Raw genomic sequence first — 26,935 nt, 5'->3', positions numbered from 1 at the left:
TCCAGGACAACTTTCTTTATTGCTACCAGAAGGCTTTCATCAGTACAATGGCTCCAAATACAATACCTTCCTCAGGGCTGTGGAGAGAGCTTACAATTGGGACGGGTCATTCTGAGAAACAGAGGTGTAACATTTAAAAGAGACAAGCTTTTAAAGGTTTTACTCTTGGTTAGAAGTTACATGAACACAAAACTTGGGGTTAGGTTAGGGGCTCTTAGGGGTTTTGGGGTTTTTTTTTTGTTTTGGTTTGGTTTTTAGGTTTTTTTTTGTTTTGTTTTGTTTTGTTTTTTTGGTTTTTTTGTTGTTTTTTTTTTTTTTGTGACTGGTAATTACAAACCTGTCAAACCTCAGGCTGCCCAGCACTCCACCAAGCAGTGCTGGTCACATGCTAAGCTTATAGACACAGAAAAAAAAACAGATTCAGCAGAAATTAAGGTTTGCACTTGATGTTTAGAGTCAAGTGCTGGTGAACATCCACACTGAGTGCAACGTTTCCTGGTGCAAGCAAGAAAAAATACCGCTTTTGTTCAAGCGATAGGAAATCCATTAACTGCTTTTTGTGTTTGACAGCACAGTTTTGACTTTAAGGTATGGAGCACCGTGGCTGGATGCCCCTGTGTTCTACAGTACGTTCACACTCCTGTGGCTACATCGGTGTGGAGCACTTTGCAAGCATTGCTGTGTGTTTTTCCTGACTAACCTCTTATTTAAATCCAGTTTTTAAACATTATCACATTGAAACACCAAAGTGCTAACAAAACAAAAAGGCCTTTTTCTTTAGAAAGAAAAAAGAAACCTGTCATGAATGTACAGAACGTCATGCACAAGACTCGCTGAGAATTAAAAGAGGAGCAAGCAGAAAGAGCAAAGAGCAGATGGAAATCAGACTGGAGGTGTTAAATGGCTGGGAAACCTGAAACAACCGCACAACTGATGAGAGCTCTTGGACATGGAGGATGGGTTACAATACACAGGAGCAGAAAAACAGTGGAGCTGACAACACTAGAAAGAAACAAATTTTTGCTACTTTTTTTGTTTGGTTTTTCGGGTCTTTTTTTAGATTTTTATACTTTTTTGTGTTTTAAGTGCTTAAATAGTGGAACTAGAATTAGCCGCACAAGAAAAAAAAAATTCAAAAAAGGGCTGGGATATTATTTCTGTTGGCTCCCTTCAGTTCAGCCTGACAAGGTATGGTCCCTTCTCCCCCCACGCCAGGTTCTGCGTGGCTTTCCACGCGTGCAGCTGCGGCGCAGCAGGTGGTGTGTGCTCACAGCTACATGACAGACACTGGCTGTAAAGGCGGACAAGGGGAAACGTTGCCCTCCTGCCTCGAGACGTCAGCGCCGCAAACAGAGCCCATGTTCTCAAGAGCCACTACCTCTGGAGCAGTGTCTTCATTGTACAGACGCTTGATGCCGTCGTAGAAGTCATCCACTTCCATCTCTTCCACTTTGCGCTTGGCTGAGGCTTGCTTGCAACCGCTGGGAGCTGGCAGACGCTGGTAGAGCGCGGCTGTAGCTGTGACCGGCACTTCTGGCCTGCCGTTGTCCTTGGAGAAACCTGGCCCTGGGACAGAGGAGGGCTGGCATTTGAACGCTCCTCTGTTACAGGTCACCAGGGTGTGCTGGAGGGGACTGTAGACATATACAGGATTGGGCAGCAGAGAAGACTGCAGAGTGGAAAGGTGATGTGCCACAAGCTCCCGGCAGTGGATCAGCTGCGCGCTGTCCATCTGGAATGAGGAGACAAGCAAAAACATCAGCACTGCAGGATCACTATCATGGAGAGGAGAGGCAGCCTGGCAGGGCGGGGCTACGGCTCTGAGTGTACTGGCCACCCCTACGCCGTGCTTGCCAATGGCATGCTGAATTCAGGAGGAGGGGATAAAGAGGACAAACAAAGCCAAAACACAAGATGTGGGACTCTGCTTCTTCTTTGGCCCCCTGCGAATAGTCGGGGGAGGAAAACCCGTTAGATTTTAAGAGGCCTTGCTGCATCTTTTCCAGCAGCTTGACTTGTTTGTCTTTCCAGTACAGGTAAGACCACACAGTATGCCTAACATGAATGGCGGAGCAGCTAACCAGGATTTGCTCCTCACTGTGTTCCTCCCAGTGCAGAGTGGCACAAGGCTACTCCCTCTGTCACCGACTGGAGGCAGTCAAGACTAACGCTTTGCAAAGTTGACCCACAAACTCCCCACAGCCTGAAGCTCAGCCATCCTCAGAGAAGCATGACTGCAGGCACAGATCAGCAAGCGATGAATCTGAAAGCCACAGCTAGGCTGTGTGCCCACTCCTGCCCTGCTGCAGAGCATGGTGCCGGCACCCCCTCACCTGTGCCTTCTGGAGCAGCTCGATGATGAGAGCCAGCCAGTCGGGGAGCAGCTTCTCCAGCTCCAGGCTGACGATAGCCAGCGCCAGCATGGAGCCCTTGAACTGCAGCAGCTGGTAACAGGCCATGCAGTGCAGCAGCTGCTTGGTGAGCGCCGCCACGTGCTGAGAGGGGCTCAGCTTGGGTAGGATGGACAGGAGCTGAGGCCTGTTGGACACTGCGACTGCGTGGAACTGAGGGGGGAAACAAGCACGTGAGGCTGGCGGTATCAGCAACAGGCAGCTCTGTTCTTGAGGTTAGGACAGACTTCAAGAACAGCAACTGACGTTTCTGATGCACAGGATCCTCCAGATCAACCCTCAAGACAATTTTCGCATCACGGAAAAAGCACAGGTGAGCTGAACCCGCCGACTGCTTTTTGCAGCCTTTCTGGCAGCGCCTGCACTCACACACACGCCCTGCCTGGGGCTTGGCAGAAGGCTCCCCTCTCCTCTCAACAACACGGGTTTGGGAGTTCAGGTGTCCCAAACAAAAACTCTTCCATAAGCAAACTGAGAGGATGAACTTCAATAAAGGGAACCTCAGGGCACTTTCATTCCCTTTATCTTTCATCTAAGAATTTTGTTCTCTGGCCCTGTCTTTCTGCAGCAAGCACCAAGCTTGCACCAAGCACCACTGCCCAGCATCAGCGCGTTCTCCTTGCTTCATTCACGTTTTCTAACTGCCTGGTATTTAGCTGTGAGAAAAAAACCTAGCAGTTAAGATTCAAGCGCAAAGTTTTCAGGAGCAGTGAACCATAATGCATGGCTTGCCATGCCTCAAAACAGGGCCCCATTTCCAGACAGCAGGCTTGCATTTCGTAAAGTGCCCATCAAGTGGCACAAATCTCCTCTAAAATTTTCTGGCAAGGCCTCTTTTTTTTTGTTAATAATTACTTTTATTTCAAAAACTACTTACACTGAGGAATTACAACCACACCCTGAGGTTTGCACTACTCTCCAGGTTCTTTTTGCCTAGGTTAGCTATCGATACAATACTTTTACCAACAGACACCGGAGAGTTGTAAATAGCCCCTCATTTACAATGTGAAGGAAATCCAGTGGCGTCGCCATGTGAAGATCCCAGTTCAGTTTATCCAGGATGATCTTCTCCATTCTGCGAATTTCAGCTGGAGAACAACCACAAAAGCTATCCCGAGCCAACACCTTCAGTACTGGAATCCTCTAGAAAAGCCAACACAAAGAAGAAAAGAGAAAACCAATTATTATTATAAAAATCATAAAAACTGCTCCGTTCCTGTCCTGGCAAGTGTCAGCTGCCACATGCAAGCAAAGGCAGGATTTGAAAAGCAAGTATTCAGACAATGCTAAGGTAGAACAACAACAAAAAGGTTACCTCATCTTCCTCAATGGTCTTTGCAGCAAGGAAGAAGCAGCTGATTGCAATACAGTTCAGGTATTTTGGACGGGCCTACAATACAGAACAGAAGTCCTTCTGTGAATGTGACGCAGGAACCACGCAGTCTTTTCTGGATGAACATCCTAAGCCCCAGGGTCTGCTGCCTGTGCAACATGTTGCAGAGCAGTGGGCTGATTTCTAATCACAGCACAGCACTGGTGAGCTGGGCCGAGCACAGATATGTGCTCCATGACTTCAGACAGGACAGGAATCTGCCAGCCTCGTGACTGTAACTGGCACCCACTGATGTGCAGCAGCGGAGTGAAACAAGCTCATTTTTTAGGAACTGGGGTAGAAATGGGAAGGAGAAAACCAGAAGGGGAAATTATCATCTGGCATAAGCCGCTGTATTCCACCCCCTTCAGCACTGCTGCTGGGTGTCAGACATAAAAAGAAGAAAAACATCATAAAGTATTTTAAAATGTTGTCTTTGTTAAAGCATCTGTTAAAAAACAAAACAAAACAAAAACAAACCATCACTACTATATCTCTTACGCAGTTCTCCAAACTGTGACCCCAGGGTTATTAAGAGAGAGCCAGGCTTTTACGGTGAGTTGTGGTAGGCAAGGTAATGTTGGATTTGAAGGGGAAAAAGTGATTTTTAATACATAAAAAAGCTTTTTTTATAGGCCCTGATTCAGAATAAAAAGCAGAACAGCCACACGCATGGGATGTAAAATATTCATATAGTCTCTGTGATGGACCAGAGTAAGCAAATGCTCAGAATGTGATGCATCTGCTGGAGCTTTTGTTCTGCAGTGACCTTTGTCCATATGATTCTGTCAAAGAACTTCACTTCTGTCACCCCCATACAAGCTACCCTGCTCCTTAGTGGCAGGGGACTAGGAAATGCCAAGGCACTGTTTCTAAACTTTGCTGCAGCTGAGTGAGCAGGCAGCTGCAGCCATTACCCCACCTCCAGCAGCCTGCTGGTACCTGGTACTCTTCTGTCCACATCAGGAGATGCTGAAAGGAAAGGTAAGTGAGAATCCTGCACTGAATACAATAACCTACTTCTAACCTAAACTGCTGCATGATCCACTCTTAACAGGTACATTTTTTGCAGATGGAATGGAGCTATGGGGTAGTTTAAATGCTAGATCCTGCACGTTACACTCGTGTAATATGCTGTCAAGAAATCCAGCAGGCTGTTTCCAGGAAGCAACGAGAGAAAGACACAGGATTGTTTCCAAAATGAAACATTCAGCCACAGCTACTTAAAGGGATGTTGCTAAGCCTGGAGTACTGGCTTCCCACTACCATTTAACTTTAGCTTAAATACTTGCAGGGACTCCACACTTGGAGGTGGTACCTTAAACTCATTTCCCCTCCTGGTCTCCTACAGGAGCTTCTACCTGCCTCCTGAGCTGTCTGAATAATGGTCACCCAGAAGGAACATAGAATGAGCTGACAAACAACTTTGTGCAGTCCTGCTCACTGCCTGAAGCATGCAGTGAACTCTTTTACTCATATTCTCATACTCTCTTAGCAGACTCTTTGGCTGCTGCAAATTACTGGAAGAAAAGCTGTACTCACGGGCATTAGCTGTTGAGGGATTTAAAATGCTTTTCTTCACCTCCGTATTTCAGTAAGTCAGCCAATTTAAGATCTCAAAAACTTCCATGAATTGTAACTTGACCATTATCAGTATTTAATAGTATCTACAATAGGTTACTGGATGGTGTCACTTGAGCAGCTGCAAAACACCACCCAAGTGCAGCGCTTCCTGTCTCTCCCCAGAGCAGACAGTGTGACTGGCTGACAGACAGAAAGGCAACAGCCCCTAGATGCAGGTCCCTAAATGCTGTTTGTTTTTTTTCCCCCACCTCTTCCACGGAACAGCTCCTGTGACATACCAGTCTTAAACCAAACACGTAGGTCTACGTGCTCTCTGTTCTGTGCCGTGGGGCTGGGCAGTCTGTCACTCCCAGGGCTGGCACCCTCTCCTGGTTACCTCACCTCTTCTTTATCCCTCCTCACACGACTTGACATCAGTCTCCAGGCCTGTCAGTCAGGCTGGCTACAGAGCACGTTCGTACTGAGCAACGTCTCCCCCAAGAAGCGCTCACGTCTGCCTGTATCTTCCCCCACTGCTTTCAGTTCCCTGCACTAGCACACATGCCAGGCCCAAACCTGCCCTCAAGCATTTGGAAGCTCCCTCCAACCAGTTTTCTGCTAGCAGGTGGTCACAGCAGTTTGATGTGATACCAGTGAACTAAATGCAGTTCAGACACCAGAGAAATTAAGAGTTGTGAGCGGCAACTTTCCCCAACTTTCTGTACACGAGGGCATTAGGCCCATATTTCTAGCTGTGGGCTAGCGGGCATTTCCTTTAGCTTAATGAGTCAATTAGTCTAAGGTGGAGACTTTTTTTTAATCCAAGGCAAAACCTTTCCTCACACTGCTTCTGAATCAGCACTAGCTAGCTGTAGTTAGGAGGCAGGTACTGCAGTAGGGCAAATTCAACATTCAAACAGAGTTAGAAGTGAGCACGTAGTTGAAGAGGAAGGGTGTGTGTGTTCTCTTACGTTAACATATCTTTAAACTAATGATCTGCATGACGTGAAGGAAAGGGCAGAACAGAGGAGAGAGGAGAAGGAAAATAGTGTTGGCAGATAAAAGTGCTGGGTCATTTCCCCAAGAACTGTGTGTTCTTGTTAATCAGCCTCCAGAAGTGCCTCACTGTGTGCTGCCAGTTCTGTAACACAACATCAAGCACCTATGGCAGTGCAGGCAACATCCAATGAGGGTGTGAGAGGGAAAAAAAAGTGTGAGAGCAGAGGGGAAGCACGCATTTCCATATGGTCACACCACCAGGACTGTACACAGAAACTGCTGAGTGGGTATTAGAAATCTATTTCAGTTTATGTATTTGCAAATATTTACCTTTACCACAGCTAAAAACCTGTCCAAAAGGCTGATGGCCAGGGCGAGTGTTTCTGGATAAAGGTGGAACTGGTATTTGAGCTTGGCCAGCCACTGAATGACCTCATCCCTCTGCTTTGGAGAAATGGCTACATCCTGTTGGAGAGAAAAACAAACTATTCTTAAACACAGGCCGAGCAAGTCAGAGAAGACCAAACACTTGTATTTCTGCAGGAATCATGCAGCAGAGAAACAAAAGGCTTTTGGAAAGGTGATGCTCAGGGGCAGCCTGAATCAGCGCTTTGTTCTCCCAGTTAGTCCACTGCAAGAAATCTGCCCTAACGACCTTCCTCACAGCAACCTCAACCAGCACTCAGAACTGTTACTACAGGGGAAAAAGGAAGGATACCTTGTAGTTTCTCGAATACTGAGGATGTCCTCTGGTTCATAAGATAAATATTTCTTTTCAGCCTCCTTAGAATTGCTCAGATACACAGAAAAGCCCAGGATGAGCAAAAGCAGATGTGCTATGGGAGCCAGGCGGGTGCACAGCTCCTGATAGACAGAGGATGGGAGGGAAATGAGTTGGTGTTTTGGACAGGAAGGGTTTATTTTCCTTCAAGCTGTGGACATATTTTTAGCTCACTAACCGTTAAACATAGAAAATTCTAAACAGAGTTCACAGAAGAGCTCAGCAGTCGGTTAACTGTGAACTGGGGCAAAGCAGGTACAATTTAAACTAAAAAAAGGTTAGTTCATTTTCTGTTTGCCTAAGTCACTGCCATGGATTTTCTTGAACAACAGCTGAATTCCAATGCTGACACAGACAAGTCATTGATACAGAATCTCTCTGACTTGTACCCTGAAATATTTCCAGCTTCAGCAAAGCCCTTCAGTTCAACCAAGCAAACATTTGTTTTCCCTTCAACTGGGGGGCACAATTTGAGATGACTGGTGAGGATGTATCCAGAAGTGAGAAGTGAAGGCTAACAAATTCCTTTTGCAATGAAAAGGTCCTCACGCTCCGCAGCAGTTTGGCTACTGCTGAGATGGCTTAAAAGAATGAACCTAAATGCAAGCCTGGCTGCCAGGTTGCCATAGGAAGAAAAAGGTAAGGGCTTGTACAAACAGCAATCACTGCTGGGCTGGGCTGTAGCTGGCCTCCAGCACTATCATGGGGGGCAGAACACGGCCTGACTTTACAAGGCAAAAACACCCAGCACTGAGGCAAAATAGGAACTGCAGGCTCCATCCATCGCTGTGCTCCCGACCACATGCTGCCTGGCACAGACAGCCATGAGCTTTGTCGCAGCCCTTCTGACGCTGCAGCCTCAGAGCCCAGAAAACCTGTGCAAGCAGAGCGCTATAGGCAGAGCTACAATTCTGCCAGGGCCTCCCGACACGACACCAGCTTCACACCTTGCAGAAATATTACTTACAGCACAGCCTCATGCTGTGCTTTGATTCCCGACTGCGCTGAGCCTCCTGCACGCTGCTTGGGGCAGGGAAGGAGGGGAAGGCAGCAGGCTCAAAAGTGGGGGCTGGATCCTGTGGGTCACTGACATGGGTCCCACCCACAGGCGTCATCCTTAGAATAAATAACAACAGTGCTACTGTACAGTGATCTAAGCTAAAGACACAGAGTTGTGTAATCAAAAGCTGTTCCTCCCAGCCGTACCAGCTGGTCTAAGATTAAAGACATATCACCTCTGCTTGCATGGCATGCCTTCAGTACCATATCAGGTGCTCCAGAGGACAAAGTCCTGCCCTGTTTTCACTTCCGAAGCGCTGGCAGAGCAATGGCATCAGCAGGACTGAGCCTCTGATTCAAACAGGCCTCTGATCTCAGTTGGGACCACTGGGTACCACCTGACTGTACTGGGGCTTGTTAAAAACAGCACCCACCTCTTTTCAAGGGGGAAGAGTAGTTGCTTCTGTTCCAAAAAATAACTATTTTAAAAACCATTACTGCAGCCTGAAGGGGAAATCTGAGCCCACTGGGGCAGAACTCCTGCTGCCTTGCACTCACTCCAGAAATGCTGCTTCCAAGCATACAGGGAATATAAGAAATGTACCATGCAGCAGTATAGAATTTATTAAATGTCTGCTAACATCATCTTCTTTTGGACAGTGAGATAGGGACCTAGAACCTACCTGGGGAGAAAAATAAGCAAAAAAGTATGTTAAATACTAGCTGTCCTTATAGACAGTATTTAACATGTAGCAAAGCCAAGGCCGCACAGCTGAACCCCAAACACTATCAGGAGAGGGAGGAGTGGTGGGTGAGATGAACATCCATGCTGCTTTATTTACTGGACCTATTTTTAAATGGAAGGAAACAAAGCCATACAAAGGGCTTACAGTCATAGCCAGGTTTGGACAATACTGCAGACTTCAAAGGTTTCTAGCAGCTTAAAGGATTATTTTGGAAATGCAGTATCTGGCGGAGCCCAGAAGGCAAACTCTGTGTGCCTATCAGCTGAAAGCCGAACCAAAACCCAAACCAATCCCATCAAACAAAATAAACATGATTGTAAAACCCTCTGTATGACTCTTGAATCACTGCTCCGGCCAGCAGCTTTACTGGCAAAGCCAACAAGAGTGGGCTTGGCCCTTCTTCACTGAGTGAAGAGATGCACCACCAGTATTTCACTGACAGAGGCCTCTGTTTCCCCTACCTGCTATACAACAATAAACTATACAATATCTATACAGATCTATGTGTATGTTATACAACATCTGCTACAGAGGTGGGAGTGAAAATGGCATCTCTTACGCTCCTGGCTGGGGAGGCAGGACTGTGCTGGCCCCAGCTCAGCTCTGCTCTCCTCGTGCCTGCCAAAGCAAAAGGTCAGGCCTCCTCCTAAAAACAGCATCTGCCTGAAATGGGGTGGGAGGGCTCAGATCATCTTTCTGCGCTGTTGCTCAGCCTCCAGTCCTCCAATAAGCAGCCAGAAAGGATGCACACCCTTCACAGGCAGCGCAGGGCCAAGAGGTCAAACCTCAGACCAGGGCATTAGCTCTATGCAGAGAGGCCACAACACAAAGAAAGCAACTGGACGCAGCCCCTGCTAAGGATGGGCGAGTCTTGGCTTCCTCCCAGCAGCACCAGGGAAGTTCCTTAAGGCCCACTGTAAGGGATGGGTGACAGTCAGTCTTTATCCCTCTCCCTTGAAGGTGTACGTGCGCTGTCCTAGCATCACAAGTGAGAAACACAGCTTTGTAAAATTAATTAAGCAGTCTGGTCACTGTCCCTTGAGTTATACAAAATTCAAAGCAAAACCAAGACACTGCTGTAGCTGAAAATAAAAAAAAAAGTCCCACTGGGCCAGGAAGCAAAAGTCCCTCATAGTTCTAGAGGTGCTTTCCCACAGATGCTGTCCTCTGCTGCTGTCTACCTGTAGCCATCTTGTTTTGTCCCCTCAAGTCTGCCATTGCAGAACTTAACTCCAGAGTGGAAGTGTACGACAGCCTAGTGCACTGATTTTAATTAGAGAAAATTAATCCAAACCCAAGATTAACCAGCACTCTTTAACAGTGCTCCCTTCTTCCATCTGGCTCCCTCCTGCTTGGCACCTCCGTCATCAGAAGTTTGGCAGGAGCAAAGGACAGCATGCTGCACACACCAATCCCTAACAGCTCTGGCAGATGCTCCCTCAAATCTATGACAAACCTCTGTTTTCTTTCCCAATTAATAAATGTAAGGGTAATTCCCACCTTTTCTGAGTGCAGCAGTTTGTGTCAGCACGAACAGGACCAAGCCACCCTGCGGAAACTACAGAGCAGATCACATTTTGGACACAAATGGGGAAACAAACAGGTTTTCAGTTTCTGTTCCTAAGGTAAAGGAGGGCTATATCACATTAAAATGTTTCCTGCAGTGGTTTGCTTGATTGCTTACCCTCCTGATGAACACCCCTTTAAATTCTGCCAATGACCAGCACGCTTCTGTGAAGATTCCAGGCAGGTGCTTTATGTAACACCACGAGACAAGGCCTTGTCAGCACGCCAGCACGTAGGCGACTGCTGCACGTCAAAATGGCAGCACCACACTCACCATGGCTCTCATCCCACCAATCCAAAGAGCAACCCTGAGGTCAGCAGCTCTGCTCAAGGGAGAGCATACAGCACCTGATACACACCAACAGACCTCTGAGCCTGTGTTAGTGAGAGATAGTACCTTACTCATCTGTTGCCAGAGCATTGCCCACGGCCTCATTTCTCAGGCACTACCAGGATGGTGCTGGTGAGGCTCTGCTGATGGGGAGAAGCACTGCCCTCAGCAGTGCAAAACAAGCTTCTCATTTACCAACACCCAAATCTCCCTGCTACTACCCTGACTGCAGGGCCTGCTGCATACTTAGTTGCTATAAGATAGGAGCTTGTGACTCGGGCTCCACTGCTAGCACAGCACAAATCACTTGTCAGAATACCGTGGGACTTCTGCAAAATGCAGTTTAAAAATACGTTCTCTTAAAACACAAACATGACTCAAATTTATTGCTGTCTCACCTAGGAAAAACACCTCACCTGGTAACTTTTTTTTTTATTATTATCTGCTGTTCCAGACACAGATGTTTTGCTCTTTCCCCTATTTGGTTCTGCCTGTTTCTACTGTAGGTTCATCTGGGAGCAGGAAGGTGACCTTTATCAGGACTGAGAGGCTCCTGAGAAGGGTAATGGTAAACACTGCCACCAAATCTGTCCTTATTTGGGTCTCAGGAGGGCTTATCTGACATCAGTGACCTCCAGGCAAGGCACACGGGTCACTTCCAGCTTGCACCAGCTGGGAATGAGCAGGGTTCTCTCGAGGGTCTCCAGAAGGGGCGATCAGTGGGGTTTGCCTATGGCCCAGCAGGGCAGCAAGGAGCTCGAGCAGTGCAGCCTCCCTCAGTGCACAGCACTGCCCGAGCACCAAGGGGAGAGATTAGTGCCCAGCCTCCCAGCAGATCTGAGCGCATTCATCTCGCGCTGTTTCACAAAACTGGTCAGTCCATGATTCCCCAAAGGGTAAACAGGCACCAGAAGGTTAAAAGCCCTGCCCAAGGTCATGTGGTGAGGAGGTGGAAAAACTGGGAATAAACCAAGGTCTGCAGATTCCTCATGGTGTACAGAGAACATCAGGAGACAGAAAGAAAGAAACAGAACAGGCAGCAACAGAGGGATGATAGAAGTAACTCTGTATTTCTGCATAAAAATAAAACCTTGGCTTCAGACCTCTCTGATGCAAAGTTACTTGGTAACATGCAAAAATCAACCTTTGGCCAATCTCTACTGCTTCACTGCTCAAGTCATGTGAAAACTTCTGAATGCCATCTGCATGTAACCAAAAGAAAAAAATAAGGGAAAAAAGACCAAACAGGTTCAGAGGCACTAAGAGTGCTCCAGACCCAGCCCAGCTGCTTTCTGAGGCTGAAAACCCCCTGAAACACCTGGCATTAATGCACTGCAAACACCCAGGGTCAGTGATGTACATATAAAGGAGGAAAGCTAAAAGAAGGAAAGCTAAAAGAAATGTACATAGCAGCAGGGAATGAGAGCTTTCAGACAGGAATTAAAAGAGAAAAAAAAATCACATACATTAACAGAAGTCCACAATGGATTCTGCCACATATTTAGAAACTGATTTTTTCTTTTTAAACACTAGCATCAAAAGTGTCTTCTGAATGGCCGAAACAAAAAGTTCACTCCTGAAAACTAGCAACAGTGTCCCTCCAATCTCATCACCGCTTTTCCTACACGCACTCATACTTTCTCATTTGCAAACCAGATGACTTCATTAAAAGTCTGGAGTCAGCCAACCTTAGCAGCAGGGAATGGAAAGATACACGTGCTGCAGGCTGCCAAATCTGATACGCAGAGGGACGCAGATTTCCTGACTGGTTTCATACCTCACTTGTTTTAGGCTACTGCAGCTGTTTTCAGAAGAAGAGAAATAGATGTTAGGGAATGGGACCTTTCAGATATTACAGAAAACAAGGTAATTCATGTTGAACTTCTGGGACTTTTGGCAGCATTGCCAAAATGCATACTGCAGAAGTGAAGGAACACGTGACAGTTTGGAAAGTTGTGTCCTGAGCTGGAGGAACAGAAAGAAATATTTTTTTACATGACTACACAGACAAGGCTCTCAACCACTGGTGTGGCAAGCCAGGATCTCCCCAGAGCAGACAGCTGTGTTTATGTTCTCTTTTTAAAATGACCTTTGTACATTTTACACATATGCACACAGGAATTTCATTCCAATGTAATGATTATTTACTGCTAAAAGACATTTAATACTGTGGCATTCTAGCTGATTAACTCAACACCTGAACAGACACAAAGGAAAATGCACAGAAAGAGGTTGCAAAGAAGACAGCTTTGGAGCTGGAAGTCCTGTGAAACTGCAGGAGTGGAAGCCCTAGGGAGACAGACACAGGAGCCAGGAAACAGTCCAGGGCAGGAATCTCACAAATACTGTCCAAGTGCAGGGGAGGGATCCTTCATCATCATGACATAATTGCACACGAGAAGGACAAGCCTGGTATTCATTCAGGTCAGAACCGAGAGTCTTCTGAGCACAAAGGTTGTAACAAAGGTCAGGCTGCCTCCACACTTGATCCCACAGCAGGCAGCAGAGCCACCTCGACAGTTCCATACCGGGCAGAGGCAGCAGCCACATTCCCCTTACCACAGGGCACAGCACACAGTGAGCTGCAGCTAACCTTGGCCTGGTAATACTATAGCTGCAGCAGCAGGACAGCCATGTCACAGTACCAACGTTACTCCCCCCTCCCCAATGACAACTGAAGCACGCCATGGGTGGAACCTATCTTCAGTGGGCAATCATGCAGCTCCTTGCTGCAGCTGTGCTCTCTGGGCCATCAGTACAAACTCCATCAAGGCAGAAAGATTTCCCTGTGAAATCTCTGCATGAGAATCTGGTTTGGTTGCACTCTGCATCCCTAACTATCTTGTTGTACTATAATCTTATCTCCCTGTAATATAACTGCTAACCCAGAAATACTGCCAGCGTGGAATAGCAGCCTATTTTGGTTTTTATCATAAACCAGGGTCTTAAATTGTGCATGGCCTGAAGAAAGTGCAGCTCTGCACCTCTGACAACCAGGTCGTGTGTCTGGAAAATTACGTGTGGACTAACAAAAATAATACTGAGCCCTTTAAAAATACATTTGCTCCTTCAGAACAGCAGTAGTTTCTTGTTTGCCAGAGATTAGCTTTGACAAGCTGACCAACAAACCTGTGTGAACATTTTATATCAATCAATACGAGCAAGGCTGGCTCTGAGCCTGTCTCGGTGATTATTTTGATCCATTCCAACAGCAAGGTACCAGAAAACTCTGAAATTAACTCACACTTCTAATCAGCCATCCTCTCACTTCACAGTTTGTTTTAAACAAAACATCATGGAGTTTCTGAGTGCAGGTGCCAGACAGGTGCTGACTCTGAAGGAGCACAAACACAGCTCAGGCCAGATAAAGTAGTGAGTGGCTTGCTCCTCTTAAGGACCACAGAATTTGAGCAGAAACGTGTGTTTGTTAATCCAAGCAGTTTATGAAATGAGTGTAATTATACCAATACACGTACGTGCTTCACAAGCAGCAGCAGAGCTCCAAATGTTGCACATTGTGTTCTGCACCGTGCTTCTGGGTCTGTTCCTCAAATACAACAGCACCCACTTATTTCAGAGGCTAATTTCCCGGGTCTCAAGCAGAAGACAACCCCTCATCCAACAGGTTGAGTTATTCACACAGAAATATACCAGAGGATACTCTCACACCTTTAGGAAGATGAAAGATGTGAAAAAGGGACGTTACCTGATTGGGCTGAATTTTCGGCACATGGGCTTTCCACATTTGAGCTTCCCTAGAGATTGCCATCTCCAGAAGGAGAGACAACCTCTGGCTCTCCACGGGTCCCGTAAACTTCATGGTGACCCTTGGATCTGCCTGCCACCCAGCTGGATACAGCTACCTGCGAAGGCAAAGAAAGCACAGAGGTGACTGAAGTTGCAAGAAATGGAAGAGGCTCATCTGCCATCCATGATGGATCTATCAGGCACTCGGCACACCTTCCCAAGGGAACCCAAAGAACCAGCTCTAACTCACACAGAGCTGGACCAAAACCATCCACAGGTCTGAAACAACTACGTGGGCTGCAGAGTCTTGTACAAATGTACTAGAAAGTTCAGGAAGGTTCCACTTGGGTCTAACCTCTCTGAAAATGTTTTAAGATCCAAAAAACAGATAGCACATCTCTAGTATCAAATAGGAAATGCATAGCGACAGAGGAAAAAGTGGCAAACCCAGTGAAAATCTCTGCATGCTGTGTAGGTGGCAGAGGATATTTCAGCAAGGCCTAAGTGTTCAGGAACACCCGATTCCAAAAGCAATCATAAAAAGCGTACAAACTAAAGCAGAACATCTTGCTGTACACAAAACAAATAATAAGGGACTCTCTTGGCCATGGGATAGCCTCTATCCACAGTAAGAATGTGTCAGTACCTCTACGTTTGAAATTAAAATGTAAAACGTAATATATATATATATATTTTTTTTTTTTTAAGACAATAGAGATAGATTTCACAGCATAGTTTTAAAAACAGAAGATGATCTGATTGAAAAGGTTTCTCAAATTGTGCTAATGCTTCCGACCATTATTCTGTCTGCACATTTCTCGACAGTATTAAATTGCTTGGTGAAACAATTCTGCCCTGAAGGGTAAATCCATGGGAAAGTTATTGAAGCCTTCTATTCCTTCTGAGAGCTGCTATGAAATCTGAAACAGGTGGATATCGGCCAACTCCTAAGCAAGCCATTTTATAAAGACCAGCTTGTTGATACAACGTTATTTCCTGTATTTACAGGAAACAAGGCAACATGCTGAAAAGAGAAAATAAACAAAGATCACAGTGAAAACAATGAGAGATAATTTACTGTAAATAACAACAGCTCTGAACAAAAGGACATTCAAAGCGCTACGGCAGCTTTAAAGGAAACTGCAGAACATTTTTCTGTATTAATTTACAGAAGTTTCTAGAGGGCACGATTCCCCCAGAACCTGCAGCACGCATGGAGCATCCCACCTGGAGCTGCCCTGACTTTAAGTGGCAAATAAACTTCCAGCCTTTCAATCCTCAACAGAAAGCCCTCTGGACTGAATTTCTATAAAACAAATGCTTCCTTGTGAACATCAGCACGGCTGTCCTAGCTCAGCATAGCCCTGAGCGAGTGAAACGACCCCAAGGTGAGCAGAGCAGGGCTACACACAGATTTTTCTGGCTGGAGGGAATGCCTTGGACCAGGATTCCTATGCAGGCTGGAAATGCTCTGCAACGTGTCTCAAAATCACTTCTAATCAGCCCTGAATTCCTAGTTAATCATCACTGTGAGCTCCAGAAATGTCCCCAGAGCAGGGCAATGGCTGGCTCTGCACCGCCTGCTCATGGAAAAACAGCTGTACCTCCCAGAATGAAACAGTGATGCTCTGCTTGGTTTTGTAGGAAAGAGAGAATAATTAACCACTCTTCAAATCACTGGAGAAAACACATGAAAAACTTCAGGCCAAAGTCAGCATCCTCAGAGGCTTTTTGCTGTTGACATAACCGTTTCCACCGCAATCACACCAAAAATGGGTTTCACAGCCCTCTGGGCCTCATCTTGCTCCTGCTCCCATCATTTTTCCCAGAGCCTGGGCCACAAGGTTGGCTCCAGAGGCCTTTGCAGACAGCATTTCTGCTGCTCTGATCCCATCCCTGCTCTGCATCAGCCACAGCTGGGAGCTCAGTGCTGTTCCCAAGGGCTCTGAGCACGCAACATTTCCATCGACCAGTGACCGCGGTGGGAGAAGGGAGAATAACCTTTCCTTGCTGAACCAGGGAGAAAAATGAGCAAGGGCTGAGGCTCAGTAACCTTTATAAAGGAAAAAAAAGGAGAATGAAAGTTTTCCTTGGAGCAAAAATGGTGTGCAGACTTTTCCAGCACCGAGAGCAGAGCAGGCAAGCTGCCAAGCAGCCGGAGGGCTGCAGCTTGTTTGCATCTGAATTTACATTGCTCTTCATCAGATAAAGGCACAGCACATTTAAAGACATGACAGCACGCTCTGCGTGTATGCAGCACTTCATGAAACACTACGAGCACTGCTCAGAGAGGAACAGGTCCCAAAACACGGCGCTGGGCATTCCCATTGGAATGACTGTGGCAGAGCCCAGTTAGGTCACCATAACGTAACTCATCCTTGCTTTCTGCCTCTGTTTTCCTGACTGAAAATGAAACTTGAGCTCTAGGGTGGGGTTTTTTTGGGGGGGAAGGGCCACTTTAGGAGTCTTAAACCACTGTTCAAGCTGCTGTTAGTTGCTTCGTCTTCAGTGGAAGGTCAACCATCTGCACTCATATTGCTCAAAGAACAGCTGGAGAAATAGCAAAGCAGAACTAAACCAAGTAAATGCACCAGCTTTGTTTGGACGTCTCCTGTGAGCACTGCCACATGCTCCAGGCCGAATCTTGCTCTGAAATTCAAGTCAAAACTTTTGGTATTCACTAAATACACCCTGGCTGAGCCCATAAAATGTAACCCTTCTCATAAAAACATCCCATTTTGATCCAGGTTTATAGCTCACTTGAAGAGCGCTTCCTGTTTCCCTTGAGAAGTCTGACACCGCTGAGTGCCACAGGGCACAGGCTCCAAAAGCAGTTCCATGTTGGCAGGCACTGGGGCAGTCAGTCACTGCACCAGGAACGTGTTCGGATTGGGGCAGGGGGAGCGTGGCTGTGTAGGATACTGTGATGCCTTTGCACTGACACCAGGAATCAGTGTCTGCGTTGCAGGAAGGCGTTATCCAGCAGCAGAACCAGCCTGGAACTCAGCTCCTGAATTCGCCCCGCCTCCTCTTGCAATCCAGCCGCGCCAATACAACAGCACACAGGAATGCACTGTAAACAGCGTCACTGAAATCCTTCAGGGCAATTATGAAAAACCTCTTTCGTTTCACAGATTGTTTTTTTTGTTTTTTTTTTTTTTCTCCAAATAGATAATTTCAGGAAAGAAAAAAAAAGACTTCTGGGATTAGAGACAGCTCAAAAACTGCTGTTTTTATTTTTCACATAAATCCAGGTGGGTATTCTGGAGCTAAGAGGGGTCATTCCTACAGAGCTCAGGCACCACATGCATTTCTGCAGCCCTTGTACGTGTTTTCAGCAGGCAGCAGCCAAATCTGCTTCAGCTGTGGTGTGCAGTAACAGTCCTACAGATGACCTGAAAACAGACTTTGCTGTGTGGGGGAGGAAGGCAATGCAGAAGGAGGATGGAGGCTGAATCCCTGTGAGCCCCAGCCAGCCATCTGTGATTTCCAAGCATCAAAACGCAGTTTGTGCTGCTAGGAGGAATCAGCTCACTGCGAGATGCGATTAGAAATTTCAGAGCTGTGGGCAGGGGGTGGGACAGATGTTAATTTTAGTATCTGGGGCTTTCTCTTCCTTAACTCCTTCCTCACCGAGTGCCAGCAGAGCAGCCCGCAAATGCACTGGGCAGGAGGTAGCTGCAGCTCTGCTGGGGTCTGAGAAGCAAAATCAGCAGGCATCAGCTCCCTTTATGATTCCTACATTATTTTTGTGTCAGACAACAATCCTAGGACAGCGCTCCCGCAAATGCTTCACTACTGCAAACCAATGCCCAGCCTTCCATCCTTTCCCTTTGTTAAAGCCCAACCCGATGTGGCAGCGCAGAGGACTTGCATGGGTTAAGACTGACGTCCAACCGTTTGCCTTGTGCAAAGTAAATCATGCTGTAGCTTGGTTAGTGAGAACAGCACGACAGAGCTGTGAGACAGCGTATGTGAGCTTTTCCAAATTAAATGATCGGGGAAAAATGTTTGGGATTACAGTTTGATATTTCACCATCTAAATAAGCAAGTGGATGCAAAGCAATGAACTGATTTCTATGGAATGAGTAGGGATGGACATTAAAACGCGTTAGCAAGAGAGAAACGTACCAACACCAAACATAAGACCACCACAGGTTGAGCACACAACAGCACACCTTCAGCAAGCAGTGTATTCCATTTGTGCATAAGCAGCCAACAACCCAAAATTCGGAAAGAGATACTTTAATTCAGGCTGGGAAGCGAAGAGGGCCCTTTGCCATTTGTCTGCATGACTCACCCAGCGCCAACTCCCACCATCTGCTACAAAGGGAAGCCTGTGAGATATTTTGGCAGCATCTTTCAGGCAAGCTCATGTACATCACACACTTGCCACTTCCTTTCCTCCAACCACATTTTTCCTGGGAGTGTAAATAAATGTGACCTCATTTTAGTGCTGGTTTTCCAAATTCAAGGAGCTCTCCAAACATTTTAAAGAAAGCTGCCAGTTGAAAAACACAAGTCTGCAAGCGCAAAGAAAGAATGCAGGGCAACGTTTTGATGGGGAGCCATTCTAAAGCCTGTTTTGAAGCACAGAACTCCCATGACCTATCCAGCAAGTACAGAGGAGAGGAGCCCTTTCTGCTCTTCTGCAGATACAGCCCTGAGCCATTTTGTACAGCCCATAGCTGCTGCCAAACCCAGTGTCTCTCAAACCAGGTTAATTCTAAGAAATTCTGCTGTGTCTCTCTGCCCAGGACTCATGACTGATACAAGAGTTTCACTATCTAAGGGACGCTCAAATGACAGAAAACCAAGGCAGAAGATGAATTCCCAGCTGAACTTTGAAACAACATCCCCATTCTTCCCTCCTAGAGAGGCAGGCACGCTTCCAGGTCCCTCCTGCCCTAATCCTTCTCCGGACGAGAGCAATATTTCTTTTTCGTCTCTCTGATGGCCACGATGTCCAAGCAGAATTTACCCAAGAAGGCCTTTGGTCAGCACTGGCCTCAACTTCTTCCACGCCACCACTGTATGAGTGATGCAAACAAGCTGCTTCAGGCACAGCCCCTCTCCTTCTTAAGGCACCATATGGCAACACACCAAGTACAGCGTGATAAAAGGTGAGGGCAGAATCCAGCCCTAGGAGACCTGCTTCAGCTGCAGAAAGCACGTGTTTGATGCAAAGAGGAGATGGAACTCAATATATTTTAATGAGTTCTGCTTTAAGATTTTGTATCATTTGAACCTAAAAATCAAAGGGAAAGTTATTAACTGATGGAGGCTCTTTGCTTGCATGGATTAAAGTAAGCAAAATCAAAACACTTGCAAACAAAAACCTCTCTATGCCATTTTATGATGCTTGCAAAAGAAGTGCTCACATTTTATACTCTTTCAACACTGCAGGCTCATTCTCTGGCTGCCGATATGCCAAAGAATTCAGGTTACAGTGTAGGCAGAGATCAGCCCTGCTGTTGCTTGGAACACAGATCTCTGTGCTGAGAACGGACATGCTGCCAGGTGAGGAGTGTGAGCCTTTACTCTGCACACAGGTAGTGCATTGAGGGCAGGCAGCCTCAGGTGCAACAATTCCCTGAAGAGATGGTGCCCAGAACTGAAGTGCAAGAGAGCTATAAAAAAAAACCAGTAACCTCGGAGATGAGGTGCAGGATCATTGGGGAACATCCAGGATCCCTCTAAGAAACGTGATGACGCCTGCTCTTGCTAGATAAAGGCAAGGCTGTGGGACCACAGAAGCTCTCACAAGCAAGATGTACTTGATCCAGTGGGCTTGGTGCCTTTGCTGAAGCTGCACTTGATTAGGGAAACTCGGGCACACATTAGCCAGTGCTTGACGGAAGCCCATATAAGAGTGCAGCTTGCAGATCACAGTGGAAAGAGCAGCTTGTGCAGATGGATGTGAAGAAGGGGACTCTCCATGTGCCCCAGTGTAAGTGGCCTCAGCTATGGCTGTGACACAGCGCAAGGTTTCCAGAGCAGGCCCTCTCAGGCAGATGGAGAGTGACAGCAGATAGCTTGACAGCATTTGGAATGCGGCCCTCCAAGCTCCAGAGGTCTCTCTGCCATGCTGGCAGAGCCAGCCTCATCCTGCAGGAGTGACAGAAGTGAGCAGGCAGCAGCAAAGGTGAAAGGGAGATATGTAAGGCTTTTTCTGAGATACAGCACCCAAAGGGTTTACAAGTACAAAAAAGGCCTGCTACCCCTAAAGTTGAAGAGGAATCAGATGTGCATTTAAGTGAAGGATCTGGGCCAGGCAAGATCACCAGGAGTGCATTGACAGCATCTTCCTGACCAAACTATAGAAGAGCCAACAAGGAGAGTTGCTCTGCTGGGTTTCACACATGCCAGAAGCAAGGAGGGGCTCCTTGCTTGACTGGAGATGTCAAGTTCAAAGGAAGCTTTGGCTGCAGTGACCAGGAGATGGCAGAGTACAGGATCCTGGGAGAAATGGAAAAAGCAAGTTTCACAACAGTGGACTTCAAGAGACCAGACTTTGGCCTCTTCAAAGATCTGCTTGGTAGTCTCATGACATAAGACAACAGAGTGAAGAAGAGCAGGAGAAAGCTGATTAGTATTCAAGGATCACATCTTTCAATCTCAAGAAGAGTCAAACTCAATGAGATACAAGTCTGGCAAAAATGCCATGGGGCCTATGTGGATAAACAAGCAGTTTCCAGAAAATTAAAAAACAAAACACAGACATGGTTGAATTAAGGGTGAGTAAAAAGACACTGCCCAAGAACAAGAAGGAAGACTCTGGAAACCGCAGGCTGGTAAGCCTCCTCACCTTGATCCCCAGGAAGGTAACTGATTAGCTAAGCTTGGAAATCCTCTGTAGGTATAGGAAGGATGACAACAAAAAATAAATCATCAGGAGAAGTCAGCACGGATTCATCAAGGGGAAGTCATGTTTGACAATTTAACCACCTTCTATGGAGGAATGACTAGCTCAGGAGACGAGGAAAGAACAGCGAGTATTGTCTAACTGGACTTGAGCAAGACTTCTGACACTGTCCCCATTAAGATCTTCACAGACATGCTGCTAAGACATGGGACCGGATGAGCAATGGGCTGGACTGAAACCTGGTATCATGGCTAAGCCCTGTGGGTTTCATCCTTGGAGATCTCCAAAAGCCACCTGGACATGGCCCAGGGCACTGTGCTCTGAGTGTCTCTTCTGGAGCAGTGCTTGGGCCAGCTGGACCCACCTCAGACCTTCTGTGATTTTATAGGCTTCAGGTTCAGAGCAGTGTGGTGGTGAGAGCACAGCTGTACGCCCAGAGGGGCACATACAGCCTCTCTAAATGCTGAAAGCAGAGCAGGAAGCTTCTAAAAAATAAAATTAAAAAAAAAAGGCAAACTAAACCTGGCATTATGTAATGTCTCACTGCTAGTCTCCTCAAAGCAAAGGCAACACATGCAGAGCATGATTCACTTCTTCCATCACCAACATAACGTAAATCAACAGCAAGTTGAAGGAACTCACTGAGGAAAATCAAGCTCACGAAGAATGAGACTGAGCTGTAATTTCATAAAGCAGGGCCAGAGGCTTTCATGTCCATAAAAGCTAACTCTACAGGAAAGGGTCAACAAGTATTCAGGACATAAGGCATCATGCAGCACCTTTTGAGCAATACAATTGCCTGAAACCAAATAAATACAGTGCTTCTCTGGCAAAGAAAAAGGAGCCAGACCCAGCAACAGTTCTCTTTGTCTTCAGGCAGCAGTCATTAACGTAAATGAACAGCAACATAACCAAACAAGTTTTCACCCAGTTCAACACTCACATCCAAAAAACATGCATCTACAATGGCTTGATTCCTCTTGACAACAACAAAAAATTTTATCTGAAAGCATAAATGTTCACCACAGCCAATATTTTGCTTTGCAGGCTCTGATTGGCTTCAGGGTAAATTATCAGTGATTACTGCTAATATCAGGATACAGTGCGAGACACTAAAAAGAGGCAATTATGAGGAAATGAGAAATTATCTGCTGTAGAAACAATAGATCAATTATGAGGTATGGCACAGTAGCTGCAGAACAGCATTCTTAGGCTCTGAGGGTACCATCTCCTCATTCTCATTAACCAAAGAGAACCCACAGCTATAAAGCTTAATTATCCTCAAGGAGCATGAGCTTGCTGTCTAATTAGCCTCTTGTTGAGACAATACATAAAAGGATCTAATTCCAGTCGTCCACAAAAATAGGATGGCACAGCCCTGGCTCTTCCCTAAGTGCTCATCTCTCCTGCCCAATCGGTACAAATTTAACAGACCCCATTTCCCAGGTTCCAGACCTAAACACAAGAGTCTTCAGCCTAAAATAAAGCCAGGAGGCAGCGTGTGCACTGACATGTCCAAGGCCTGTTATTTTAACAGCAGAGTTAGAGCTCCACTTCTGCAAAGCGTGTTGAGCAAAGTCCCCCTTGGCTCCTATCAACACAAGTACAGGCACATTTGTGGCTCTCTTGTAAATGGAGACTAAGCCACATCTGACGGTAACGTTACTACAGCAGTTTCATCTCTAAAAGAAGCAGGCTTTTCAGCTGCATGGCACGGCAGCTGAAAATCACCAGATCTGCAGTCAAAGTTCTATTGAGAAAGTAAACACTGACGATCTGGGGGGGCCAAACTGTCATCAAACAGCACTGAAGTGAAGCTACCCCAGACAACGAATATTCTGTGACTCCGTGATCTCACCCTATGCAGTGTTAGCACCACCCAAAAGGCACAAATGCCTTTGCAAATGGGTTCATCCAGCACCTCCCCTCACCCTGGTACAGAAAATGTTTGATGTCTGGGTTGATGAGCAAAGCAGAGTATCTGCAGTAACACGTTATTAAAGAGGGAGCTTTTAGATGAGTTTATTGCATGCCTAGTGCAAATACACACTGTGGTTAATAAAACAGTGTTGATAATATTTACAGTCAGCAAACGTGGGAAGGGAGAATTTCAGACCATATCTGCCTCCTACTTACAAGGGAGACACCTGATATTTTCCACACATCTAAATGACTTCAGCTTGCTTTTCTAGTATTTGAAAACTGCTATTATTGTATTGAATTCTGAAAGAAACTCCCTCCTCCACTGTCAGTAAACCAGAATTCTCCTTCAAATCCACCTCCCCAGTGGCCAGCCTGAACTTCCTGCTGCTACACAGCAGGGTCCTGCTGACAGCAGCTGCATTTGCAGAATCTCTTGCCCCATGAGAAATCATGGGAGTTAAGGAAAGCTGCCAGTTTGTTCCTAGTCAACTTAGCTCTGTGCACCCATTTTGTACCTTGGCTGTGGGACCTGAAGGTCCTCTCACATGTGTTTCAATCCACGCAGAGACATATGACTTTCCCACTCATATTCTGCTCCCTGGGCAACAGAGTCCCAAGGGCTATCACTGGGCTGTGAGAACCCTACATCTACCAGTGCTGCTCAGCCTTCATTAAGCTTACTTCCAGCAGATTAGAGCAGTGTGAAATAAACAGCAGACCGCACATCTATTCTGTCATGCAGGTTAAAGGTATCATTTATGCCAGCATAAATGCCACCATGACAGTTGTGCCAAACCTTATTCCTAAAAGTCCCACGTAAAAGCTTGAATATTGAACCCACAAATACACACAGTCCTGACAATGTAGCCCGGCCTGAGGCGAAGCTTTGCTACTGCTATTGCCAGCGTGCTGCTGGGGGTGTGTAAAGGAAAGCATCCTTCATGTGAGCCTGAGGAAAGGTGTGCTCTGCCTCTGCTGCCTGCCAGGGTACTTTCCTGAGCAGCTGAGCCTGGGAGAGCTGAGAAGGGAACACAAAAGCCAAACTATAGGCGAGATGCTGAAGCTGCAAATGCTTGGGTCCAGCTGCAGACTTGGAAAGTTTATCTCAGGGAAACAACAAGCAAAGACAGTGATGCTGAATGGCCTCACATTCAGAATGAAGTGTATTTCAGCCACAAAGTCTGTAAAGATTATAGTAACAAGTATTCTGGAAATAGGAAAATAACACATTTTAGAAGGTAAATATTGATTGCATCCCAGTATTAATACAAGATGTTAAACACACGGTTCTGGATGCTGCGCTGCCCTCAAAACCACAAGTCCCAACTCCTGACTTACTTGAGTCCCCACGCAAAGCCACTCCAACAACTCCACAGTGCAAGAATAGCAGCAGTTTCCCGATGCAGAGCTCTGGGAGCACCCACTGGATGCTGGCAGCAGCCCATGACATCTCCAGCCAGCCCCAGCAGCACCTTTTGCACAAAAATACAGCAATACATGCTCTGCCAACCACGCAGTAATATTAGGAGAGCAGCAGACCCAGGATATTTTTAAAGGAGGACCCCAGAGCAAACAAAGCACAAGACTTGGCAAGTAAAATACAAAACAGTAACAATACGGACATATTAAGTGCAGCATCTAAGATCGGTTCCACCATTTATCAAACCACATAACAAGGTCCAAGTAGAGGTGAAGTGCAGATAAACCATGTTAAAATTCAGCTCCAGCTGGGGAAAAGCCAGAAAGAAGATCAGCTTCCTTCATCCTACGCCACGGTCTGCACAGGCATAAGACATGAGATGAGAGCAAGTTGCCCCACAGCATCACAAGACAGACAAACTCCTTCAAAAGCAAACCTGAATCACTAGCAGGAATCCAAAAGCAAACCCTCGAGACACAGAAATTTACTTTTAGACACAGCGATTTGCTTTTAGAGAGATAAAGCTCTAGCCCTGCCCCACCTCCAGAATCTGGGCATGAGGGGAGAAAGGGCCACAGTCAAATCACACACATGAGCCCTGCAAGGGAAAGGTGAGGCATGCTCCAAACAGCAGCTGGGCAATCACCCACCAGGTGTGCTTTGCCCAATTTAAATACTGAGTTGCAGGGAGACTCACACTTCTGTCTGATACGAGGGGCTGTGCCGTGCACCGGGCTGCTGCCACAAGCTATGAGAAGGATGCTCATAGAGCCCGATATTAAGGAACACTGCTGTAAGCAGAGGATTTAAACAGCCTCTTTTCTAAGGGTAGGAAGCCTTAGGGCTTGTTCCCCTTTCCTCCTTTGCAGAGTAGGAATGGGAAGGCAAAGGAACAGCTTTATTACCGCACTAAGGACAAGTCCGCAGGAGGGTTTTTTTGCAAGCTTACTTTCTACCACAGGGACGGCAATCTCAGACCTTTGTTGAGAGCAAACACAGCTCCTCCTTCAAGAAAACTTCTTCCATCGCTGACGGGACAGCAAAGCGGGATGGGCACGGCCCAGCTCTGCCAACAGCCACGAGCAAAGGCACGGAAGAACCCGAACGGACGCTGCCCAGCACCAAGGGCCACCCGGCTGGGCGACGACAGCTCGCCCCCCAGCACGGCTGCTCGCACCCCGCGCACACGCAGGTGCCGCGCATCCCTCGCACACCCGCTGCGCGCCCGCTCACCTCCCCTGCGGCGGCGGGGCGCCCGGCCATCAGCACCCCATGGCGGGGCGGCGGCAGCGGGGCTCCTCCGCGGCGCTTCAGCTCCGTGCGGGCCCCATGGCCGGGGCGGCGGCGGCGGCGGCGGCCGGCGGCAGGCTCATGTCGCCATGGCGGGGCCGCGGCGACGGGGAGGGAAGGGAGAGGCGGGCCGCCGCCGCCGCCGCGCGGAGGGACGGGGAGGGAGGGGGGGAGGGGGTAAAATAAAATAAAATTAAAATTAAAAGGGGGGGAGGGAGGGGGAGCGAGAGGCAGCCCGCAGCCAGCCGCTTCCCGGGGGGAGCAGGGGAGGGAAAGAAGGGCCGGCGCCGCCGCCGCCTCCCCTCAGCCTCTCCCCGCCTCCCGCGCAGGCGGGGCGGCCGCCGGAGCCCGCACCGCAGCGCCGCCGTGCGGTGGAGGAGCGCAGCGCTGCAAGCCGGTGCCGTCGCGACCGCTGGTTGGGGGGGGGACTCTCTTCTCAGGCCGCCCGGCGGAGGGATCGCGCGCAGTGAAGCGCCCCCGCCGCCCCTCCGCGGCGCCTGCGCACTGCGGCCGCCCGCCCCCCGCTGGGAGCGGGTTATCGTGAGCGGTCGTAGCTGGCTGTGAAATGTGAGTTTAAAGTGGCCGCCAAACAATAAATAAGGCTTCCTCGCAGCTTGTGTTTTTTCTCTGTTGTTGTTTTTTTTTTTTTCTTTTTTTTTCCCATCTTTAGTCGACCCGTTCTTCTGTCAAGCAGACAAAACATGGAAGTGTTCAGATTTCCCGTAGCATAAATCTGGCTGGGGGAGGGTGTGATATATAAAGTCCTGGGACTTCATCTGGACTAAATACTTGGCATGATGTCCTGGCACCATGAGGACGCACGGCAGCAGCTCAATGCAACACCAGAGGCTGAAATTAAGAGAGCACAAAGCTCAGAGTAAGGGCAGAATGTTTCCTTTAAACTCCTTTCTGCATCTAACTG

General features: G+C 47.4%; 1 protein-coding gene across 1 annotated transcript; it reads right to left on the bottom strand.

Moving 5' to 3' along the window:
* On the bottom strand, positions 1-26,042 carry CCNI (cyclin I). The gene is made up of 7 exons (XM_042870946.1): positions 25,957-26,042; positions 14,475-14,631; positions 6,676-6,810; positions 3,727-3,801; positions 3,414-3,554; positions 2,334-2,564; positions 1-1,732 (listed from the first exon to the last, which is right to left on the bottom strand). Exons 2-7 carry the CDS (start codon positions 14,586-14,588, stop codon positions 1,274-1,276), a joined length of 1,155 nt encoding a protein of 384 aa, XP_042726880.1. The 5' UTR covers positions 14,589-14,631; positions 25,957-26,042; the 3' UTR covers positions 1-1,273.
* Between the last annotated feature and the right edge of the window lie 893 nt (positions 26,043-26,935).

This window comes from Lagopus leucura, unplaced genomic scaffold, assembly GCF_019238085.1.
Source record: "Lagopus leucura isolate 7727_CA_CO unplaced genomic scaffold, USGS_WTPT01 Super-Scaffold_100004, whole genome shotgun sequence".
Lineage (NCBI taxonomy): Eukaryota > Metazoa > Chordata > Aves > Galliformes > Phasianidae > Lagopus > Lagopus leucura.
The sequence above is the reverse complement of the archived record's forward strand: the minus strand, read 5'-3'. Positions and strand labels throughout refer to the sequence as shown.

Coding starts and splice junctions, on each gene's coding strand:
- CCNI (XM_042870946.1), bottom strand. CDS start 14,588: ATGAAGTTTACGGGACCCGTGGAGAGCCAGAGGTTGTCTCTCCTTCTG. Junction 6,811..14,474: donor CGAAAATTCAGCCCAATCAG/GTAACGTCCCTT, acceptor TCTCTCCAACAG/GATGTAGCCATTTCTCCAAA. Junction 3,802..6,675: donor GGTTTTTAGCTGTGGTAAAG/GTAAATATTTGC, acceptor TCTGTATTGTAG/GCCCGTCCAAAATACCTGAA.